The following is a 20161-nucleotide window of genomic DNA, read 5'->3' as shown; positions in this document are numbered from 1 at the left end:
GTTCTTTTCCATGGCAAAACATAACAGCATTTATAAGAAAACATTGCTGTGGAAAATGTAAAAGCATATCTGTCAATATAGTCTCCAGATTCGCAGTGAGCTGATCTGAGTGTAGTAAGGGGTTTTAGTGAATGTGTATCTGTCTGAGTATGTTTCTGTTTGTTTTTTAGATCATACAGAAGCACAATCTTTCTTTACACTAACTGCTTTTCTCAGGGTCATATTAATTTATTTTGTCCTATTGCCTTTTCATTTTAATCTCCGAGTCTTTCTTGATGTATTTGACACAAGTCTGACTGCTCTCCTCACTGGCTCAATAATCTTGTTTAAAAATAAAAGGGTAAGCCAAAAGCTATTGGTAAAATTTGCTCTGAAGTACAAGAGTGATACAAGGAAAGTAGAGTATGGGATTTTAGAAGTATTTGAATCATGCTGCAAAATATGTCTACTGTCAGATGTCACCTTTCATCTGAAAACAAACTGTGAGTCGAATATAAATTAGGGTCAGTTTGATTATGAAAACCAAGCTAAAAGTCACAGAGACGAATGGTTCTTAACTCAGAATATCAAAGCAGAGTTGGTTCAGTTTTTTTTAAACAGAACATTCCTGTGCTTTGACATACCATCTTGTAGTAAAATTATTTCCCCTTTGAGCCCCATAGATCACAGAACTGAATCTGGACCTTTGTGAGGGATGGGACTCAGTGATCTGCCTGATACTTTGGTCTTTACAGGAAGAAAATCACATGCTTGAATCTTGGCAGGGATCTTTCTGTGTGAATTTTACATACGTTACATGTGCTTGCATGAATTTACTCTGGTTTTCTCACACAGTTCCTTGCCCAATGAGAGTTGGAATAAACACCAGCTCACCTAAACATGACAAAGTGTATTAGGAAAACTGAAGGATGGGTAGAAGACAGTGAATTTAACCCTGCTGCTGTTGACATTTCTCCTTCTCAACACCTTTATGCTGTGTGGCAGCACTTTCTAGTACACAACTAAGTCACCTTTGGCCAGTAAAAGTAAATACATATAAGACAGAGCTGCATAAAATAGTTTTTTATAGCATAATTTGGGTTTTTCCATGTTTAATAGATGTCTTATGTTCACCTGTGTTATGATGTGTTCTAAGATTACTGTTATGTAAAGATAAAAATATGAAAATCCCTGAAATAAAAATGTGTTACTTCTGCAAAATTGGTGACCCTTCAACTAATAGAACATAGTAAAAATGTTGTTTCAGAACTGAAGGTACCTCAAAGGTAATCTTACATTTTACTTGTTAAATGACAGAAACACCGCTGAGATCTAGCACTTTTCCTTTTTATCTGCAATTGAAATAGTCACTGTTAGAGATTTTTGTCTGAGCCTGACTTCTCGCTTGTCCTCTTTCTCTGTCATGTCAACTCGGCTTAAATTTTATACCGCTGTGCTCTGGGCTTAATTCTTTCTCTCTCCCTTCATTCTTCTCTTTACCAGCCGAGTGGTGGCTTTTGGTAAAATGAAGCCCTAGATCCAAATAATATTAACAACAGTTTCAGTTGTGCTTAAAGAGACACACAGCTAATAAGATTCTAATAAGGAAAAAAAAATCTGAATTATAGGCTGCTTGATTTATGGACTGGCATTAGAATTTCCATTATAGAAAAAAACAAATTAACTTCACGTTTGGATATCATGTGTTTTCATGTTTTATAATGAGAAATTACAGCCTTGTAGTAGTTTTGAACAAAAATAGAAATAATGTTATGCACAATCTCTTGCGATATTGCAAGACGTTATCCTCATAGTATGTCTTATGGATGACTCTCAGCTACTACCACATCAAATTTTAGCTCAATATCTGCAAAACCTGAACTTCACCTGAATCTACCAGTGAGTAATGATTTTACTCTATTAAAACAGGCCTTTTGTGTCATGGTTTTTATTCTTTTTAATGACTACACTTGCTGCAGAAATGTTTTTAAAAACACTGCAATTCCAAAAGCTACAAGGAAATTTATACAGATTTTTATCTGAATTTATCAATGTTTACTTGGTTTTCAACAGTTTTCACAGTTATAAAATGTTGTGCTTTGAAGAATCTCAATGAAACAGCTCTGTGAAAAGCTGGTGCAAAACAAATGTATTTAACAAATACCAAGCAAGACATTTAAATAGCTTCAGGTGAACCTGTAGCGTTATGCATAGGCGGTTTCAGCCCACACTTTGTGCAATAAGTACAGTGAAAGAAGAGAACAAAATGGTCAAACTTAATGTTTGTAAGAAACTTAAGCAACTTTGAAATTATATTTTAAGGACAGAAGCAGTGAAAAGGATTATCCAGCAATGAGTCCTGACTCATATTATAATGAAAAATCTGTCATTATGTTGCTTTATTTACATGTTAAAGGAGTTTTCTGCTAAACCTTTTTTTCGAATAAATGTTCTAAAAAAAAGAAAAGATGCCTACCAGCTTTTTATTGTGTAAAACAACTAATATAGTCAAGTCAATATTTTGTTTTTTATTTTCTTCATTTTTACAAACACCAATTTCCTAATAAATAAATCAGCCGCACAAACCAATCCTGAACTATGAATTTTCCTTTCTATCAGATGACACTCCTGATCACATCACTATCTACCCATGCAGTGTATAATGTACGTACACACATACCATTACGGTCTATGGCGAATGGTGTTCCTGCAGTGACGATTTCATAGTTGCAGATCTGACTGTATTGTGGTGAACAGTCTTGGTCCCAAGCTTCCACCTGTGATCAAAAATATCCAATTTAGTCCTTTCAATAAGACCTCAGCAAAGAGAAACATAAAAAAATAAACAGTAATATCAACAACTTTTAGCTGGTGGTGTTGAAACGAATAAATGAATGTGTTACTTTGATTTTAGTTTTGAAGTCAAGATTAAAATGTAAGGACAGATAAACATACACCAAATCTATAACTTCATATTTAAATACCTGTAAAATGCTGTCATATATCTTGCCCTCAGTTACTGACGCCTTGTACAGTGACTCCCTAAACACAGGGCTGAACTCGTTGACGTCATTCACCTGGATGTGAACCACGGCTCTGGATGAAGAAAACAAATAAACAAACACACACAAAAAAACAAGGTGAAAAGAGGAAATACAGCATTAACATGGGGCATATGAACACACAAAAATGTAGATAATTATTAAACAATACAGCATTTTTCACTAAATTAAAGAAAACAAATATATAGCACAATATCACATTAACATATTAAAACATATTTGTTACTATTTTCTTAAATACCACATTTATAAATTCAGGTGAATTGAATAGTAATGAAACATTTCAAATTCTAAAATGAGTCAAAGTATGTAAAAACAGGCATAATTGCTGTAACATTCTCAGAGCTGATATCAAGATAAATTGACAATGAGGTTCAAAAACAAAAGCAAGTTTTAGAAGTGAGTTGTAAAGACAAAAAGAGAGGGCACATTGAAGGTTTGAAAATGAATCTGAAGGACTTAATAGACTCACTCTGAACAGCCAAAAAAGCTTGGGAAAACATCGGCATGACAAGTTTTGACCTTAGTGTGGATGAGCTTTTAGCGACTATATTTTCATAAGTACTAATCCTACCATAGCGCTACTTCTGGGAAAAATAGAGCTTGAATTGAAAGTCATTGTCTCAGTTTATAAACTGTGCCCTCAATTTTGTAGTCAGTGTGCATGGTTTGATAAAATGTGCTGAAGCACTGCCTGTACGATTTAATGTGTTGCATTGCTCACATACCAGATTTTATCACCCAAATCAGGTTTTTCTTTCCTCTTTCTTTAGGACTTTTAGTTTTGTATGACTAATGTACAGGGCATGTTGTTGCTACTAATTTTTTTCAAGTTGTATTATTTCGATAGAAGCTGTTTTCTGTTAATTTGATATCTATTGGGAGACAATGCCATGTGCCACTCAGTTCAAATGAATAACAGAGTTGTCATTGGCACACAGATGTTGTTTCCTCTCTTTGAGTAAGTCAGCCCAGAGCTGTTGTAGCTGGCCCTTAAGATCTGGCAGATCAAGCCTGGCTCAAAGTTCACATCCGAGCTGTTCCCAAACAGGTTGGATTGAGGGTCCTGGCTGGCCATGGGAGAACCTAAAGGTACCTATGTATTGTTTTAAGAGGGATAAAACAGGATGACATTGACATGTGCTGTCAGTGTCTCCAAATCACTATGAGAGGGGACCTGAAGTCATACCCTTTGACTCCTCACACCATGAGGCCAGGAGTAACACCGGTGTGTCTCTCCACAGCAGGATTGGTCCTCTGCCCTCAGAGATACCACATGCAAACACAACAGCTGTTCATGGAAATGCAGCACCAGTATTTATTACTGAACGTGATACAACACTGCTTGTTATCAGTCCACACCTCCTGATTAAAGCATCCCCCCAAATGCTATTATCTCTGCTCTGCTGTTAATGTCAGCCTTCACATGGGATGGTGAAGCCATAGTTCAGCTGATGACAGCTGTCAAGACGTGGCTCAAGATGACATAAGGTTTTGTAAAGAGTTCAATAGCTGTGTCCAGGCACAGGCACAGATGTCAAAGGGTTCTGTAATGCTTGGTGCACAATATGACCCACCTGGGAGACCTAATTCTTCGTGATGTGTATGTGTGCCTTCACATACTCCTTGCTTTCAACACTGGGTCACTGTGCTATCATACATACATTGTCCTGTGACATCTGTACACATAGTACAATTTGAACACTGGGCCTCATGTAAACCCACAATGAAACCCTTATTGAACTTCAAGTGCTGTTTTAATGTATCTATGAGGTCTCCAATGTGTCTAATGACCATCACTCACTGTTTTGACTAAATGTCAGACCCCTAATAACACTATTGCTCTATTTGTGATGCCACCACTCATGTTAGTTGATGTCCCTAACAGAGATGATGGCTCCTTTCAAGCTGAATCATTCACATATCAGTCGCTGGTCTGTAGCATGTGTACCAAATTGTGTCTAAATCGAACAATTCCTTCTGGGTGTTAAACTTTTTCTGTCAGTGAGTGTACTGTATGTCGTAATCCATGTGTGAAATAATAAACGACACTGTTGGTAAGACAAGAAGTAACAGAACGGCAGGCTGCAAGCTAAATAAAGAGCTTAAAATTGAGATTAGTAAGGCTTGCACTGACAATCTGTCACTAGGGCTTGGTACTGACTTTTTATGTTGTTACACTGAGTGGATAGGTGCTTATTGAAAATATATACTTATCTTTAAAAAATTAGACAGAAAATTTGATTAAGTGTTTAAAAATAATGTACTTCTTCCACAACAGATTTTACAGCTAGACTCTTTTTTTTTCAACTTTTAGCTTTTTTTCTTGTCTGAAAAACACACACACACAGACACACAATTTCATCTGTTGGAAGAAAATTAACTCTGCACTCTAATTAACATTTGTGCTCTAAAGTCTATAAATGAACCAGTAATGTCGATGTAGGAGCTTCCTTCACCAGTGACCTTCAGTGACAACAACTCACAGTTTTTGTTTTTTTTCAGAAAGCACATCTGGCCAATTAATGACATTAGCTTAATGAGCCCTATTTAGAATGTCATGCCGTGATAATGTCACAAAGATGCGCCTGCAAACACTCACACAGTTACACTGTCTCATTAATCTTCCTCTAAAGAAATTCATCACAGATCCCTGAGTTGATACACTTTTCTCCTCCCTTTCAGTGCAGAGCAGCAGCTTATTTTAGCAGCTTTTTATAGCTGACTGAAGGACCAGAAGATTTGATTTGTCGCTGTCCACACTGATACACCTGTTTGTCAGTCTTGTTCACATAAAACTGCACACAAAAGACATACATTTTATTGATGGACTATTTGGAGGATATATCCTTAGAGAGATCTAAGAATATGTCTGAGGGCTAAAGAGAATTTCTTTATATAAAAACATACAGAAAGAAAACAGAAATGACAGCAGTAATATATAATTTTGATAAGTAGTTTTCTTTAACTTTGAATTATAAATGTAACATATTAAAATAAACACATACAACTACAGGTACCTGCCTGTAAATTCAAATCAAAGAAAAAATGCTATTGATGTAAATATTCATATAAATGCAGTTAAAAACCAAACGTGAATTAAATCTTAAATCAGTTTGTGAAAAAACTGGCTGTGAACATTGGTGAACACGTGGGCCAAATTTTACATCTTTTCCTCATGCAACAATTTGTATATCACAGAATACAGCGTTTTACATTCAGTATATTGTCAAAGCAATGCAGGTGTTTCAGATGACAGCTTACTAATTTCCACTGTAATAAGAACATTTTAAAAGCTAGCTTTTTGCCTGGAAACTGAACATTTTATTTCGATTTTTTTGTGTGTTATGGTCAGTTTTAATCATTGTCTGAATGTGTTTTTGTCAAAAAATATTTTGCGATGGAAACATAAAACTCGAAATGTGGCTTTTTAAATAGGTTATAGAAAAGATTGTTTTAAAAGTCTGAAATAATTTATTTAAAACTTGCTTTTTGTTTTGAGAAGTAACAGTTTTAAATGTGAATGTGGCCTTTTTACAACATAAAAAAGTTATATTAGATTTCCCCTCCTTTACTCTTGGGATTAGTCAGTGCTAAAATTAAATTATCACCGGGTTACAGGGTTATTGACCTACCTACATTCACAAACCTCCAGAAAAGATGAAGAAACACTGTGCTACCACTAAATAAGATCATAATACAAAATACTAAATTAATGTATGAGTTATTCAATTTGGATGAGAAGCAGCTTATTTTAGCGCCTTGGAGAACAAGCGGACCCTGTAGTGCATCATAAAAACAGCCCAGCAGATCACTGGGATCCAGTTTCCATTACTGGAGGAAATCCATGACACCCGGTGCACGCACAAAGCTAAGAAAATAATCAAGGACCCCGTACCACCCTGCACACAAGATGTTTATCAATCTGGCTCCTAAACAAAGTCATAGAACCCCCTATGCCTGCACAGCTCGCCTGAGGAACGGCTTTTACTCCTTAGCCATCACACAACTAAAACACACAACACTCACTCCTTCGGCCCCCAACAAGTCCATAAAACTGAACTGAAGGCCTGCACTCTCCCATAAAGCTGCTTTATATTACATACAGTACAGCCTACAACACTGCTTCGATTTACATGTGTGTAAAGTGTTCTTGTGCAATATCATTTTTATGCAATTTTTCTGTGCAATATTGCCTATATACAAGTATTTGTGCAATACTCAAGCATTTTATCATCTTTGTCATGTTCATAATACCATTCCAATATTGTTTAGATTAATCCTGGTTTACAAGCACCTATTCATCCTGGGTGTGTACATATTTAGAGTTTATCAAGTCTGCTTGTTCATTCATGTATCTATCGTTATGATCTGTTACTAACTCACTCAGAAGCATAATGGCAGTAGGTTGACTTCAACCCTTCACATCACCTCTATCTTTTCATGATCTCATCAAGACAGCAAGAAAGTGTCATAGTCTTGGCTTGAAGTGAAATGTCCATCATAATCTTTTATAACAATAACAAAATATCTATGTAAATAAATATATTTTGAGAGTAAATTAAGACACATAGTCGAAAGTGATGCTTGAACTGAGATTGTTGCATCTTTAAACAAGTGTACAGTGCTTTGGAAAAATAAGCATTTTGCTTCTTCATGTTTTATTAGATGTGTATATGTAGGCACACATACCCTTGAAAGTATTGTGCCAACTTTCCTCCTATAACCTTATTTTTGTTTGTTCTGGAATCATAAGGAATACCTTCGATATACTACCTTACTCTGAGAGAGAGCAGAACATAATAAATAACTGAGAAAACGATAAATAAAGGCAGCCCTAGTAAAAACTAAAAGTGATGATTTAGTCTCAAAAGAACTGAGTGGTTTGAACAGGCATTACTTGACTTACTTGTGAGATTTTTTCCAGTCCGCTCCGCTGGGCCCGGCCCCACAGTCATAAGCCTGGATAATAAAGGTGTACTCCTTCTGGCTCTCACAGTCTACATGGCTACTGGCTCTCAGGACTCCTTCTCCTGAAGTCCGATTCAACACCACAGCCTCAAACGGGGCGTCCTGACCGAAGATCTTAAAGGCACAAATCTCTCCTGAAAGAGACCAACAAAGAACAGGAAAGGACATACATTTTTCAGTTAGAATAAAAAAATAAAATAGTGATTGTCGCATTTTAGTATAAGATTTTAGGATAAAAACTCAATTAGGAAATTTGTCAGTGTTTGCCGTCAAAATCTGTTTTTTTATTTTATTTGGTGAAACTAAGAACAAAAGGAAGCAAAAGGAGAAAAAAATAGTATGAACATTTAAAAACTTAAACACTAAAGTGAATGGTAAAATTGCCCACTTTGAACATACTAAAACAAAGAATGAATCATATTAATTTAAAATATGAAAGGATGCAGAAAACAAAGTTTAATTTACACAGAAGTAATCTACAAACAAGTATCAGATAATAAATGTTGGTGCTTCAACAATTTCATGTCAACGCTAAATGAACAAATAGTGGGGAAAAAGCAACTTTAAAAAAATCCATTTCTAATAACTATTTTTTTCTTGGCATTTTTTAATTTTCTGCAATGACAGTTTGTGTATTTTCTTCTTCTTTTGTTTCTGCCCATCAACCCATGTATCCACTTACCCCAAAAGTAATTTTCTCAGACCCAGCAGCAGCTCTGAAACCCCTCAGATAGCTGAGGATGAATCAAACTGTGGGTAATGAAGTAAAAACTAACAATAAACATCGCTGCCAATTTTTTTTTTCTTCAGTGCAGCTATCACTTCAGATTACAGACTATCTTTCATTTCTCTCTACAGAAACCTTTGTCAGCAGGAGCAGCTCACAAAATTACAGTGTACATCTTCTGTTGTATAGTTCAGAGAAAAATATTCTCTGATTTCTCTGCAACAGAGCATTCTGCCATCCTCACCGAGCGCATTGTGTTGTGTGTTTCTGTGTGCAGATGTGCTTCTGACATCATTTGTGAAGTTGGTCCCCTGCTTAAGAGTTCGTCTTAGGGATTTGGTAGATCTTCTTGCAGGAGAAGGAAAAGCTGCAGTTCTCTGATCTTGTGCAGCCTAATTTCATTCAGAACATGGAAGAGTGGACACAAAAACACTACAAAGTTAACAAAATCCTGCCTTTTGCACAAACCTTTTTACCGCTGACTCCTCCTCTTTTTGGCATATTTTTATAGCCTGCTGTCAAAAGCAGCAGACAATAATGACTTTGCCCATGCTTGTGTGAGTGTGGGTTTGTTTAGGCCACCACAATCAACAGAGCTCAGAAATCAGAAAAATGGCTATTACTCAACCAGTTATATATTGGTGTGGTAGTAACTGAGGATCATCTTGAACACATACTTTTAGCACTACACACTGTGCAAGATTTTTGCCTAAATCTTTGGCATTAATTGTTAGAGTCAACACTGTCTGGTTGCAAAATATCACATGAACCACTGGATGCATTGTTTCATCTTAGTGAAACTGTCAGAAAGGAATAATTAGATGTACAGCTACAACTCAATAACTTTCACAGTCAACCCAATTTAAGATGGATGCTATGGCCAACTGACTTAGTCAACATAAAGGGCATAAATTAGTCAATTTTCCATATAATGAGCTAAATTTGGTGTAATAGTACAGCAGCTGAGAATCTTTAACCCATACTTCAAGCACTATTACATCTTGCAAGATCTTGCGTTACCATATGAAGCTGTGTATAACATCATTTACAAGGTTTGATCAAAAAGGCTATAACTCCATCCCTTCACATCATCAGAGGATCTTAGTTTAAAACTCGGTCATGAAAGGTGGTGGGCAATATTCATTCATGCAAAGATTGCTAGGACTTTAATTAGACCTATTTACCTTTTTTCAAGTTTGCTATATCTCTTTTATTGAAATAAAGACACTGTTAATACCAGCGGGATCAAAGATTTAAAACTGAATCAGTTTTCAAGATGTAAAGTTGTCCTACTGTAAGGCTGTACAGAATAACAACATGGGTGTATGAAAAACGACATGGTAGACATGACAGAAGGCTGATAAGAATAGCCTTTTAATCCTGCCTACACACCTTCAAATACTCACTGAGTCATAAAGTCATAGATTGGAGCTAATAAAGCTACTATAACATGGTGGTGCGGCCCATCTGCATAAACCTGGACTTACTGGAGGGCAGCAGGAAAAGGTATTTCCACTTAACACTTTGGGGTTGAATGCAAATCCATTTTCTGCTCCATCTGTTGCAGTAAATGCATGTTTCTGGGTTACATCTTCCATGAGAACATAACGGAGTGGTAAAGTGGAGGAAAGGGAATAAGAAGGTAGGTGACATACCAAAGTATATGTAAATGGTTATGATAGACATTATAGACAGCTAATGCATAGTTTACACAACTATTGCATAGTTTACACCCATGCACACATACTTTCCTGCCACTTCGTCTGCCTTACTAGAGGGAACACAGTAATTTCACCCCTCTGTGGTGCATGAAAGAAAAAAAAGTCTAATGTTTTGGCCTTCATATCGTAAGGAAAAAACATTACTTTTTCAAGTAAATAACAAAAATGCATAGATTTTTGCTACAGGCAGATTAAAAGTGAAGTTATTGAGTCAGCAAAAAAAAGGTTAAATGGCAAAAGTCATAAAATAGATGATACTCCACAGGAAGCTTGAGCAGAATAAACTGCATCGACTGAAAATGTCAAGCTGTCAGGAAATATGTATTTCACAGGATGTTAAATTGCAAATATAACAGAAACAGACAGGATGAACACAATTAATGAGAAAACCATTTTCCACGAATGAAAACGTTGTCACAAGAAGCCAAAACTAATTTGTGTATTCATAGCATAAAATGACTTGACAGAGCATTTAATTTCTTTCAATTGTATTTCAATTAGCTGGGTTTACCAACTGCTTACAGTTTGCTTTAAATCTCAGTCGGTGGCATTTCCAACTTGTGTGTATGAAAAAAAGAGAGGGTTTTCACTTTAAACATGAATTTACCATTTCACTAAAATGCTCAAATAAATATGATTAATCATGTTTCTCATCAAGGTTCTACATTTTGTTCATATCAATGAAATTTGCCTTAGAAGCAAAATACAGCTGTTTCTCATTCAGAGATCAACTAATACAGCCTGTGAAGGAGAACCAGCTGGGAAATGTTGACTGAAACTTGAACAAATGAACAGAACAACCCTGCTATTTTTTAACTATTACCTAAACTAAAGTTGAGTAATAAAGCCATGTACTTAAATTCATACTTGGTTTCCATTTGTATGTAGGTGTATTTTTAAAGACAAGCTTCAATGTTAAGCATGTTGCTTAACACTGAAAACACAACTGTCACAGTACACACAAGTTACTTTTTTGTCAAACCTCAACCCAGAAACAGAAAATTCAATCATTGTAATTCCTCGTCTTAATCAAATACTGCTGATACTCCATCTGGTGTGCAGAGCATGAGATACACAAGCTTCACTATCAAGATTTGATAACGAGTGTTTGAGTGTGTGTTTGCGAGTGTGTGTGTGTGAGACGGCTCGATGGGGGGGAGCTGTAGGACTTTGATTAAAGTAAGTTTCTGAACAGACAGAGTATATTAAGCCTCAAGCCTTTCATTCTCCTGCTTTCAGTGCTCAGCTCTCTATCATTATTGCTCTTTCTGCTTTAATTAATGACTGCATTGCACTTTATTCTCCAACTAACGCAGTATCTACACTCACTGTGACAAAAAGACCCAAACACAATAGACTGTATGTACTGTATGTGTAAATGTGGCTATGAATTTTTTGCAAGCTGAGGTCTAAAAATAAACACTGATATGGATTCATAACTTTGTTGTGCATATTAATTTTACTCAGCTTTTGCTTTGCGTTGTCTTTGTAGTAAATGTTCAAATTAAGACAAATAAATTGCCCCATCCATAAACAATCCTCACTTTTACGGTGGCTGGTAACGGTACTTTGAAATAAAATAAACTTCTTAAAGTTTTGTTTCAGACAGACAGAGGGAATTTTCATTTTTTATGCCAGACATGGACTGGCAGCCTGAGTCTTGTGACACTGTTTCTGTTTGTATCCCCCTCCAGTAGTTACCAGTTTTATAAGACAAAATGTCATTAAGTCTAATGCAGTCTACATACAGATGAGTCTCCTCGAAAATGCCAAAATTCCAAATATAAATAAAAAATACTATTACTTTTTAAGTAGGGAGGAACAGCTGTTTGATTTCTTCTACTGTACAGTTGGGGTTTTGTCAGAGGAAGGTCGGAACAATCTAAAGGAGAGAACAGGATAAAAACAAATCAATGTTCGTGGCCTTTAAATGAGTTTTTTCTCTGCTGGATGTAATTTGATTTTATCTGTATTATCTCTCTCTGAGGTGTATAATGAGGACACAATAAGGACAAATGCTAACAGGCAGTTAACTGATGGGTTGGTTCTGAAGATTTTACATTTTTCTCATGTATTTTTTATGCGTGACATTATAAGAGTCCAGTGCGCAAATGTTGTACATAAATAACATTAATTTAAAATGTCTTGTGTCAGACTTCTAAATTCTGTTTGCAGTCATTATTTGCTCATTGTGGTTGAAGTTCTGTTCTAATTTTATCAGTCTATAGTGGAGCTGCACTGTGATGCAGTGGTTAGTCATGTCTCCTCACAGCAAGAAAGTCTGCGGTTCAAATCTCATCTTTACCGACCTGTCTGTGTGAAGTTTGAATGTTCTATCTGTGCATGTGTGGACTTCCACAGTCCAAAACGTCACGTTGGGTTGAATGGAAATTTGAAAATGACCTTAGGAGTGATTGTGACCACGCGTGGTTTATTGTCTCATTTGTCTCTCTGTTGGCACTGTGATTGACTGCTGGGATGGGGCCCCTCAGCCCTGAGCGAGACAAAGTGGACGTATTAAACAGATGCATGGATAGATATTCTTTAGAATTTTGTCAGGAATACTTGTTAATTTTTCTAATTTATATAAGCGCAAGTGTTGCATGGCTCTGCCTGAGGTGCACCGTCCTTCATTTCTGTTCACTTTTTTGATCTTCCAGACCTTATCTAGACATTTGCAGATCCCGATGACAACTATCATTTTTAAACATACATGACAAACTAAGAAAATGACTTAAAATATTTTTTAAACCCTTTCAATATTCAGAGTGCTTGGCAGCTGTTTAGAGGAGCTCAAGCCTGATGACAGTGGGGACGAGGCTTGAGGAGCTTTAACTTTGCAAAACCTCATAAAGCTTTGAACTTTGCATCACTCCAGGCTGGTACTACCACAAAGGATTTTAGGCTTAGTGAGGTTTAACCTGGGGTTTGCAGGGACATGAATGTGGCTTAACTTCTTAGTGGGGGTGCATTGCCATGGTAACTTACTCTGCACACCTAACCTACTCCTGGACAGGTTGTGGATGAAATAGGAGACAAACTTCTTCCCCTGTAAAATAGAAAAATAAAGCGAAGGAAACTGTTTCTCTGTTAAAAGGACTAAATAAAACACTAACCATACTAGTCTGACTCAAAATGTGCAAATATTGTTCAGACAGTTGACAATCAAAAATATTTCATCATATTTTAATTTTTCTTAATAACTCTGACATTATTTGACACATTTTTAAAACACGTAAGATGTCAGCCTTTAATAGTTTAAATTGTGTTTTTTTTTTTCTCTTCATTTGCTTCCAAGACCTGTTTTAGGTTTCAGCTCTGCATTTAATGCAATTATCCTGAAGAATCTGGTCAAAAAATTGCAAACGATTGGAGTAAAAACATCATTTACAAACTAGAACCTAAGTTTCTGGTCAAATCTAATCTTTAGCTGCACAGTAGTGTTTCATCCTCACTCATTATCCTCAACACTGGATGAGTAGTTCTCCACCTCCTGCTGCATGCATTACTAAGAAATCATGGCTAAGTACCTGGACAGTCGTTTCATAAAGTTTGCTGGCAACATGGTTTTAATGGGATTGGTCTCCCACAGGGATGTGTCTTTTCCAGGCAGGAGGTGGAGGAACTTGCGGACTGGTGCAAAGTAAACAGCTTCTACAAAAAGACAAGGGAGACCACTGTGGAGTTTAGGAGGGGAGGCCACACTTTCTCTTCCCTCTTCATCGAGGAAACAGAAGTGCTCTCTAATTTCAAGGATCTCAGTGTACACGTTTTCAATGACTTTCTGTGGCTGACCAACATAGTGAGCATCATAAAGACAGTCCATCACAACTGTAGTTTCTTAAGAAACTAAAAGCATTTTATTTTTTGACAGCCTTTTTCTGGTGTGTGGAGGAGAGTTCGCTCACCTCTTCCATCACCACCTGGTCTAGAAACCATTCTGCTGCTGACAGGTGGGCACTGCAGAGTTGTTAAAGCAAACAAAGAAAAGCTAAGAGGCATTAAAGCCAGAACAAAGAGACTCAAATGTGGCTTTTTCCCAGAGGCGGAAAGACTTATGAACTCTGCTTCACTCAATGACCTTTCCCTTTGATCTCTCCGCTACTCTGCTGCTGCTTCTGTCGCTGGATTAAATTTAGCTTTTTTTTAAATTCATTGCTCTCTTTGATTTCTTTATATACTGTTACTGCTTTTTGAACCATTGCTGCATTTAAGTACAGATTTTTTTTTTTTTTATGTGTTGACATGTAAATTGACAAATACAAGTGGGGTCTGTAATTATCTAAGCATTGTCAAAAGACATTTAAATGCATTCTTTATCATCTTCTTTACTACTAGAAACACTGGACTATTTTTATGGAAAGAAATATATATATATATATATATATATATATATATATATATATATATATATCAGTCCCTTAATTTCCAGTGGCCACATCTTTCATAACAACACTCTTTTAGTTTCATATAATTCATCTGACCTGAGACCAAGAGGTATTTTGCTCCATGAAGCTAGAAGTTGGATTTTGTTTAAGAGACACATTGGAACTGAAATTAAAGAGTTTATAAATCTGTTTTATATCTAGATGTGCAGAAATAGAAGCATTAAAACAGATTTCTTGTTTCAGTTCAAGATGGCTATTTGCTCAGGTGTTAAAAGAGCATCAATACAGTCTTAAAGATCAGACAAAGAGACAGGTTGAATATAAGTCAAGGGCTGTGATTGCGTTTTGGCAATAATGATATAGCATTGGAGCTGTGGAGGAAAAGACAGCTTCTGTTAGGTTAAGATGACCATTTGCTCACTTCTACCCCACTACTAATAATATCCTTAACAGGCATGAAATTGTCTTGTTTTGCCAAGGCAGAGTCTGAGCATATTATAAATGATTCTGCCTTCATGATCTCTTTATCTTTGCATCTTTGCCAGGCTTTGATGTCGTTTGAGATTCCCTTTTAGGATCTTTCGCCTGAATACATAGACAGAAAAACAATGATAGTTTCCAGTCTTGATTTATTTGTCAGCCCCAGGGAGCATTTGCAACAACATATTAGTGTCAGGTGTAAGATTATTTGTTTGGTCCAGCATCCAAGCCAAGAACAGCCCTGTTCCTACTGTGGTGGCATCTCCCACTTCCTGCGTGTTGTAACCACGTCCACATGGAAACACCGTTTTTCCAAAACTATTTTTTGTTTCTTGTTTCTCAAAATGTCTTCATGAACATAACTGTATTTCTAGAAATGTCTTCATCCACATGGAAACACTGAAAACAGACCAAAACTCTGTAGTAACCATGCAAGGCCTGTATGTGATGCTGTAACACCAACATGAAAATACTCACAAGAAACTGGAAACACTGGGTGGGAAATGTAATAGCAAACAAGAAGAAGAGTATGCCCTTGGGTCATATACCAGATTAAAGGAGGAGTTATGGCATCATTGTTTTCAAACGGTTGCATTTTTGCTGTCTACACAAAAATACAAGAGTGGCGTTTCAAGATTTTTTTTTCACTCTGGAACTTGTTTTCAAAAAGTACCATTTTGAGGTGCCTAAATTGATGTTTCTATGTGAATGCAAGACTGAAATGATAAAAAAGAAACCTGCTGCATATTCACAAAAGATGTTCCTGTGTGGACGGCCCCTAAGTGTGAGAATGTTGCACATTTGATTTGGACGGACATCCAAGATATCTCCTTCTCATGTTAACCTGCCTCAGAGAGAAGATTTAGCTGTATGTTTGTATGGTTTTTATAATTAAAACCTTAAAGATACTTCATCTACTCCTCAGTCTAATAAGATTGAGTTCTATTTAACTTTTTTTTTAACCTAATTTATCCTGTTCAGGGTTGCAGGGCGCCTAGAGCCTCTCCCAGCAGTCAATGTGGAAGAGGCAAGCCACACTCAGGACAGGAAGCCAGTCGATCACAGGACCAAAGCACAGACACAGGAAACAAACAACCACCCACTCCTAAAGTCAATTTAGAATCACCAATTGTTTTGTTCCCTGGGAGAAAATAGTATTAACTCCAGTTCTATAAGTACATGCGTAGCCCTCAGCGCACTGACCGTAATCACCTACTGCTACTGGCAAAGTGAAAGGTGGAAATGACTTTGTAATATTGTGATAGTAGGACATAGGTTTACAAAACCTGCCCATATGTGCTATTTTTTGTGTAAAAATTTTTGAATTGGCCACTTTTGCAGCCCTAGTAACTCTCTGTCAGTTTAAGAAAGACATGTAGGAGTGATTCATTTGAGACTCTTTTAGATGGGAGGCTACTTCCTAATTGCTTTCGAGAGACTGTCACACAATTTTCTTTCACCTCACGGTGACAAACTAACAGCCCACATGGGCGAGAAGCAGATGGACACACAGAAACAAGTACACAAATGCACAGTCAGGTTATCTTTTCACCCAGGGCTGCTGATGTCTTAGATAACACAGTAAAACTATAGGGAGAATTCATTATTACAAACAATACCCGTTCAATCTGCTGGGGGCTTCGGTGGTCCAAGATGCAATTAATGTTAATTGCAGCCTCTGAAACTGAGGGACTGGAATTCATCACACGAACACTCCTGTCTCTTCTCTGTCAGCATTGATGGTTGACTCAATTACGTAAAGATGTAGTGTCAGTTTAATGCTAAAACGGAGACCACTGAAAGGCATTAAGTACTTGAAGCTGTTAGCGAGTGAAACCAAGCAAAATGAGTGTTTTTAAAAAAGACACCTGTGACTAAAATATGCTGAGTTTAAATGTTAATTGCTTTCAGACAGTTGCTTTGATGATTTATCTCCATTTTGTTCTTAAGAAAGAAAATAAGGCAGGAGACTGTTTAGGAATTTGAGCAAAAACAATTTTTCATGTGAATTCAATCCAGAAAAGAAAATCAGCTCCAGTTAAAGAGTGTAAAAACATCACAGGAAAACTACAAAAAGAAAAACCCAGAGAGACATCAATACCAGTAACATAAGGATTAAAAAGGTTAAATAAGTGAATTAAAAGTGAGTCAGAAGGGAAGAGAGCAAACAGGAGGAGATGGAGATAACTACAGTGTGTGAGATAACTAACACAGTTATAAATAGCACAACCATCTCCTGAGTATATCTGCGCTTCTCCTGTTCCTCCTCTTCCTCACCTTCTCCTCCCCGATGCTCCTTCTGCTTTCCTCCACAGCAGCTTTCACAGCAGTAAGCAATTATTTAGCTCTTAACATCAGCACTCAGGTACACCACTCAGTCTTGCCCTCCTTTAGTCCTGACACACCTCACACACTCTTCTGGCTGCCCTCGTTTTGCTCCTTCCTCACCTCCTCCTGCGCTCCTGACTCGAATGCTGTTCGCTCAAGCTCAGAGGGTCACCACCTGACAGTTAAATGACTTCATGGTCAGTGGAAATTTTACAACTTGGGAAGGCATGCATGTGCAAGTGCTTTTTCAAAAATAAAAATAAAAACACTCTGCACATGGCAAACAATATATATTATATTTTAAAATAAGCCAAGACTATACTGAGGTCTAAAGGAGCAATGAGCAAGATGAGTTTTGTAATTAGATATTTAACAAAAGAAGGTATTTAAATAAGAAAGAGTCATATCAGGAGTTAAAGGGCTTCACTTGCATAGAAAACAAAATAATCAATGTGAACTCACCATCATATGAAGCATACAAATAATGAATCATCAAACAATTGATACAATATTAGTTTTTTGTTTTTTTTTACTTTCATAGTTGGAAAAAGTCCTCAGTCACTTTAGGCAAGTTGTACTAAATAAATCTTAGAAAATATGAAATTCATACACGCCTACACTCCACATATAAGTGCACCATTACTGAAAATGATGTAGTTGTGACAATATTATATGTCTGGAACAGTTTTTTGTTCTTGTTGTGTTTTACTACTAACTAAAAGTTCAAAGCATAATTTTATTTTATTTTTTTCCGACAAAAAAAAAACAACTTAACAAAATTATGAATTTTTTGTTCATCATCTAACATGAATTTGAGCTAAAACCTTCTACACTGTGAGCCATTTTGAAGACACACGTGACCCTTGATCAATTCGATGATGTCAGCCAGTCATTTAAAAACATAAAACATGTCACACAACAGCATAAGAGATGGAATGGACGAATGGATGGAACAGCCTTGTCTTTTTAATAAAACATTTAAGTCAGATTTTTCTAAAAAGCTGATCGTTTGTCAAACAGACATTTACCACTATTGAGTGTTTTGATCCATTATTGTGACGGCACCAGTTGCCATATTGGCTCATTAGACTGCCATCAGTAATTGTGGCACCATGCTGCTCATTCAGAAATGACACTGTAAGATTGATGGAAAAATGTGCACGTCTGAAAAGAACTGAGTCAGAATTGTTCAAATCAAAATGTAATAATTTCTTTATACATTTTGAAGAATTATTAAACGCCTGCAGGGAAAAGAGAAAAAAAACCTCCTCTAATATTAACAGTGTCATGTGAAACTTATTATTCCTTTTTAGCAAAATCACTCCAACTTGGATAAAAAATTGTTTCTTCTTTTACCTGTATTTTGAAAGCTTTCTGCTGCATGGCTGATTCCGAAATAATCACACGCCTCTAGGTACAGCAGGGATCTTCCATAAGCCTCTGACCTGTAAATGTCACGGCGGCTCCGACTACGACCTCTGTCAGTTTGGTGTTTCACCGGGAAGACGGGGACATAGCCCAATGGTTTGTAGCAAACATTCAGCTTGACAGACAAACACTCACATGTATTTTCTGTCAAATGCTTCACCTCACTCAAAAATGCATTCTCCCTAATGTGCACATTTTTATACAGTCAGGACGTGTTCATGATTTAGAGCAAAGACTCACCTAAGCAAGAGAAACGGTTGAAAATCTCTTCTTATGCATTTATTTTCTGAAGTTAATGAAAGGGCTCAAAAGATAAAAGCCATGATTATGAGCTTATTGTGGTGAGATCATTAAAGAGGGTTCACAAATAAGAACCTTCTTCTTAGGGTCTTATTTGATGATGAAGTTGTTTCCTCAGCGAGTCTCTTCAGCCCAGCACATGCTTCATTTATATGTCAAAAAAGTGCCATGTCTTGTGGCTATATTAAGAAGTCATCAAGTTTTATAGATGAATAATTTGTTAATATCTAGTCTGATTAATGACTTAAAAGTGTCTTGTTTAACGTTTTGTCAGCACATGTAACTGTCACATCATCTGGGATTGTTGTAATGTAAATAAGCAAGTAAATGAAGCGTAAACTGAAAGAGAGGATTTTGTTTATTAGAGCCATTATGTGTTTTTGTGATAATTAAAATCGTTGTTTTAGCCAGCTCTACTTACTACCTAAACAAGTTAGCTTTGAAATTAAATAGTTAAATAGTTTTAAAATAGCTGAATTTCAAATAGATGAGGGATCCATACAAGACTTTCTTTATTTGAAGAATATTCACCCAAAACACCAAAAATATTTAGATCTCTAGGTAAGACGTGCAACAAAAGCAACCAATTTATTTTGTTTTTTTTGTGTCAGTGATTGTATGAGTGCAGTGGAACTGTTTTGTGTAAATAAACTAATTTTTGAATGTACAATATAATAACATTATCTTTGTGTTCTAAACTGTGATCTGCTGGGGGGACTCTAAAAAGTCCAAACATGAAGCTCCATCCCATGCTAAAAAGATTTACCATAAAATCAC

At 36.4% G+C, this 20161-nt stretch overlaps 1 protein-coding gene across 1 annotated transcript in view; it reads right to left on the bottom strand.

Annotated features, from left to right (window-relative positions):
* The window catches only part of clstn2 (calsyntenin 2), a 151214-nt gene that overhangs the window by 36717 nt on the left and 94336 nt on the right, over window positions 1-20161 (bottom strand). The window contains exons 3-5 of the mRNA XM_017422299.3: window positions 7951-8146; window positions 2964-3075; window positions 2660-2756 (exon numbers count right to left, since the gene is read on the bottom strand). Coding sequence (XP_017277788.1) covers window positions 2660-2756; window positions 2964-3075; window positions 7951-8146 — 405 coding nt within the window. The remainder of the gene's footprint in view (window positions 1-2659; window positions 2757-2963; window positions 3076-7950; window positions 8147-20161) is intronic.

This window comes from Kryptolebias marmoratus, linkage group LG20 (genome assembly GCF_001649575.2).
Source record: "Kryptolebias marmoratus isolate JLee-2015 linkage group LG20, ASM164957v2, whole genome shotgun sequence".
Taxonomy (NCBI): domain Eukaryota; kingdom Metazoa; phylum Chordata; class Actinopteri; order Cyprinodontiformes; family Rivulidae; genus Kryptolebias; species Kryptolebias marmoratus.
This window is presented reverse-complemented; position numbering and strand designations above follow the sequence as displayed.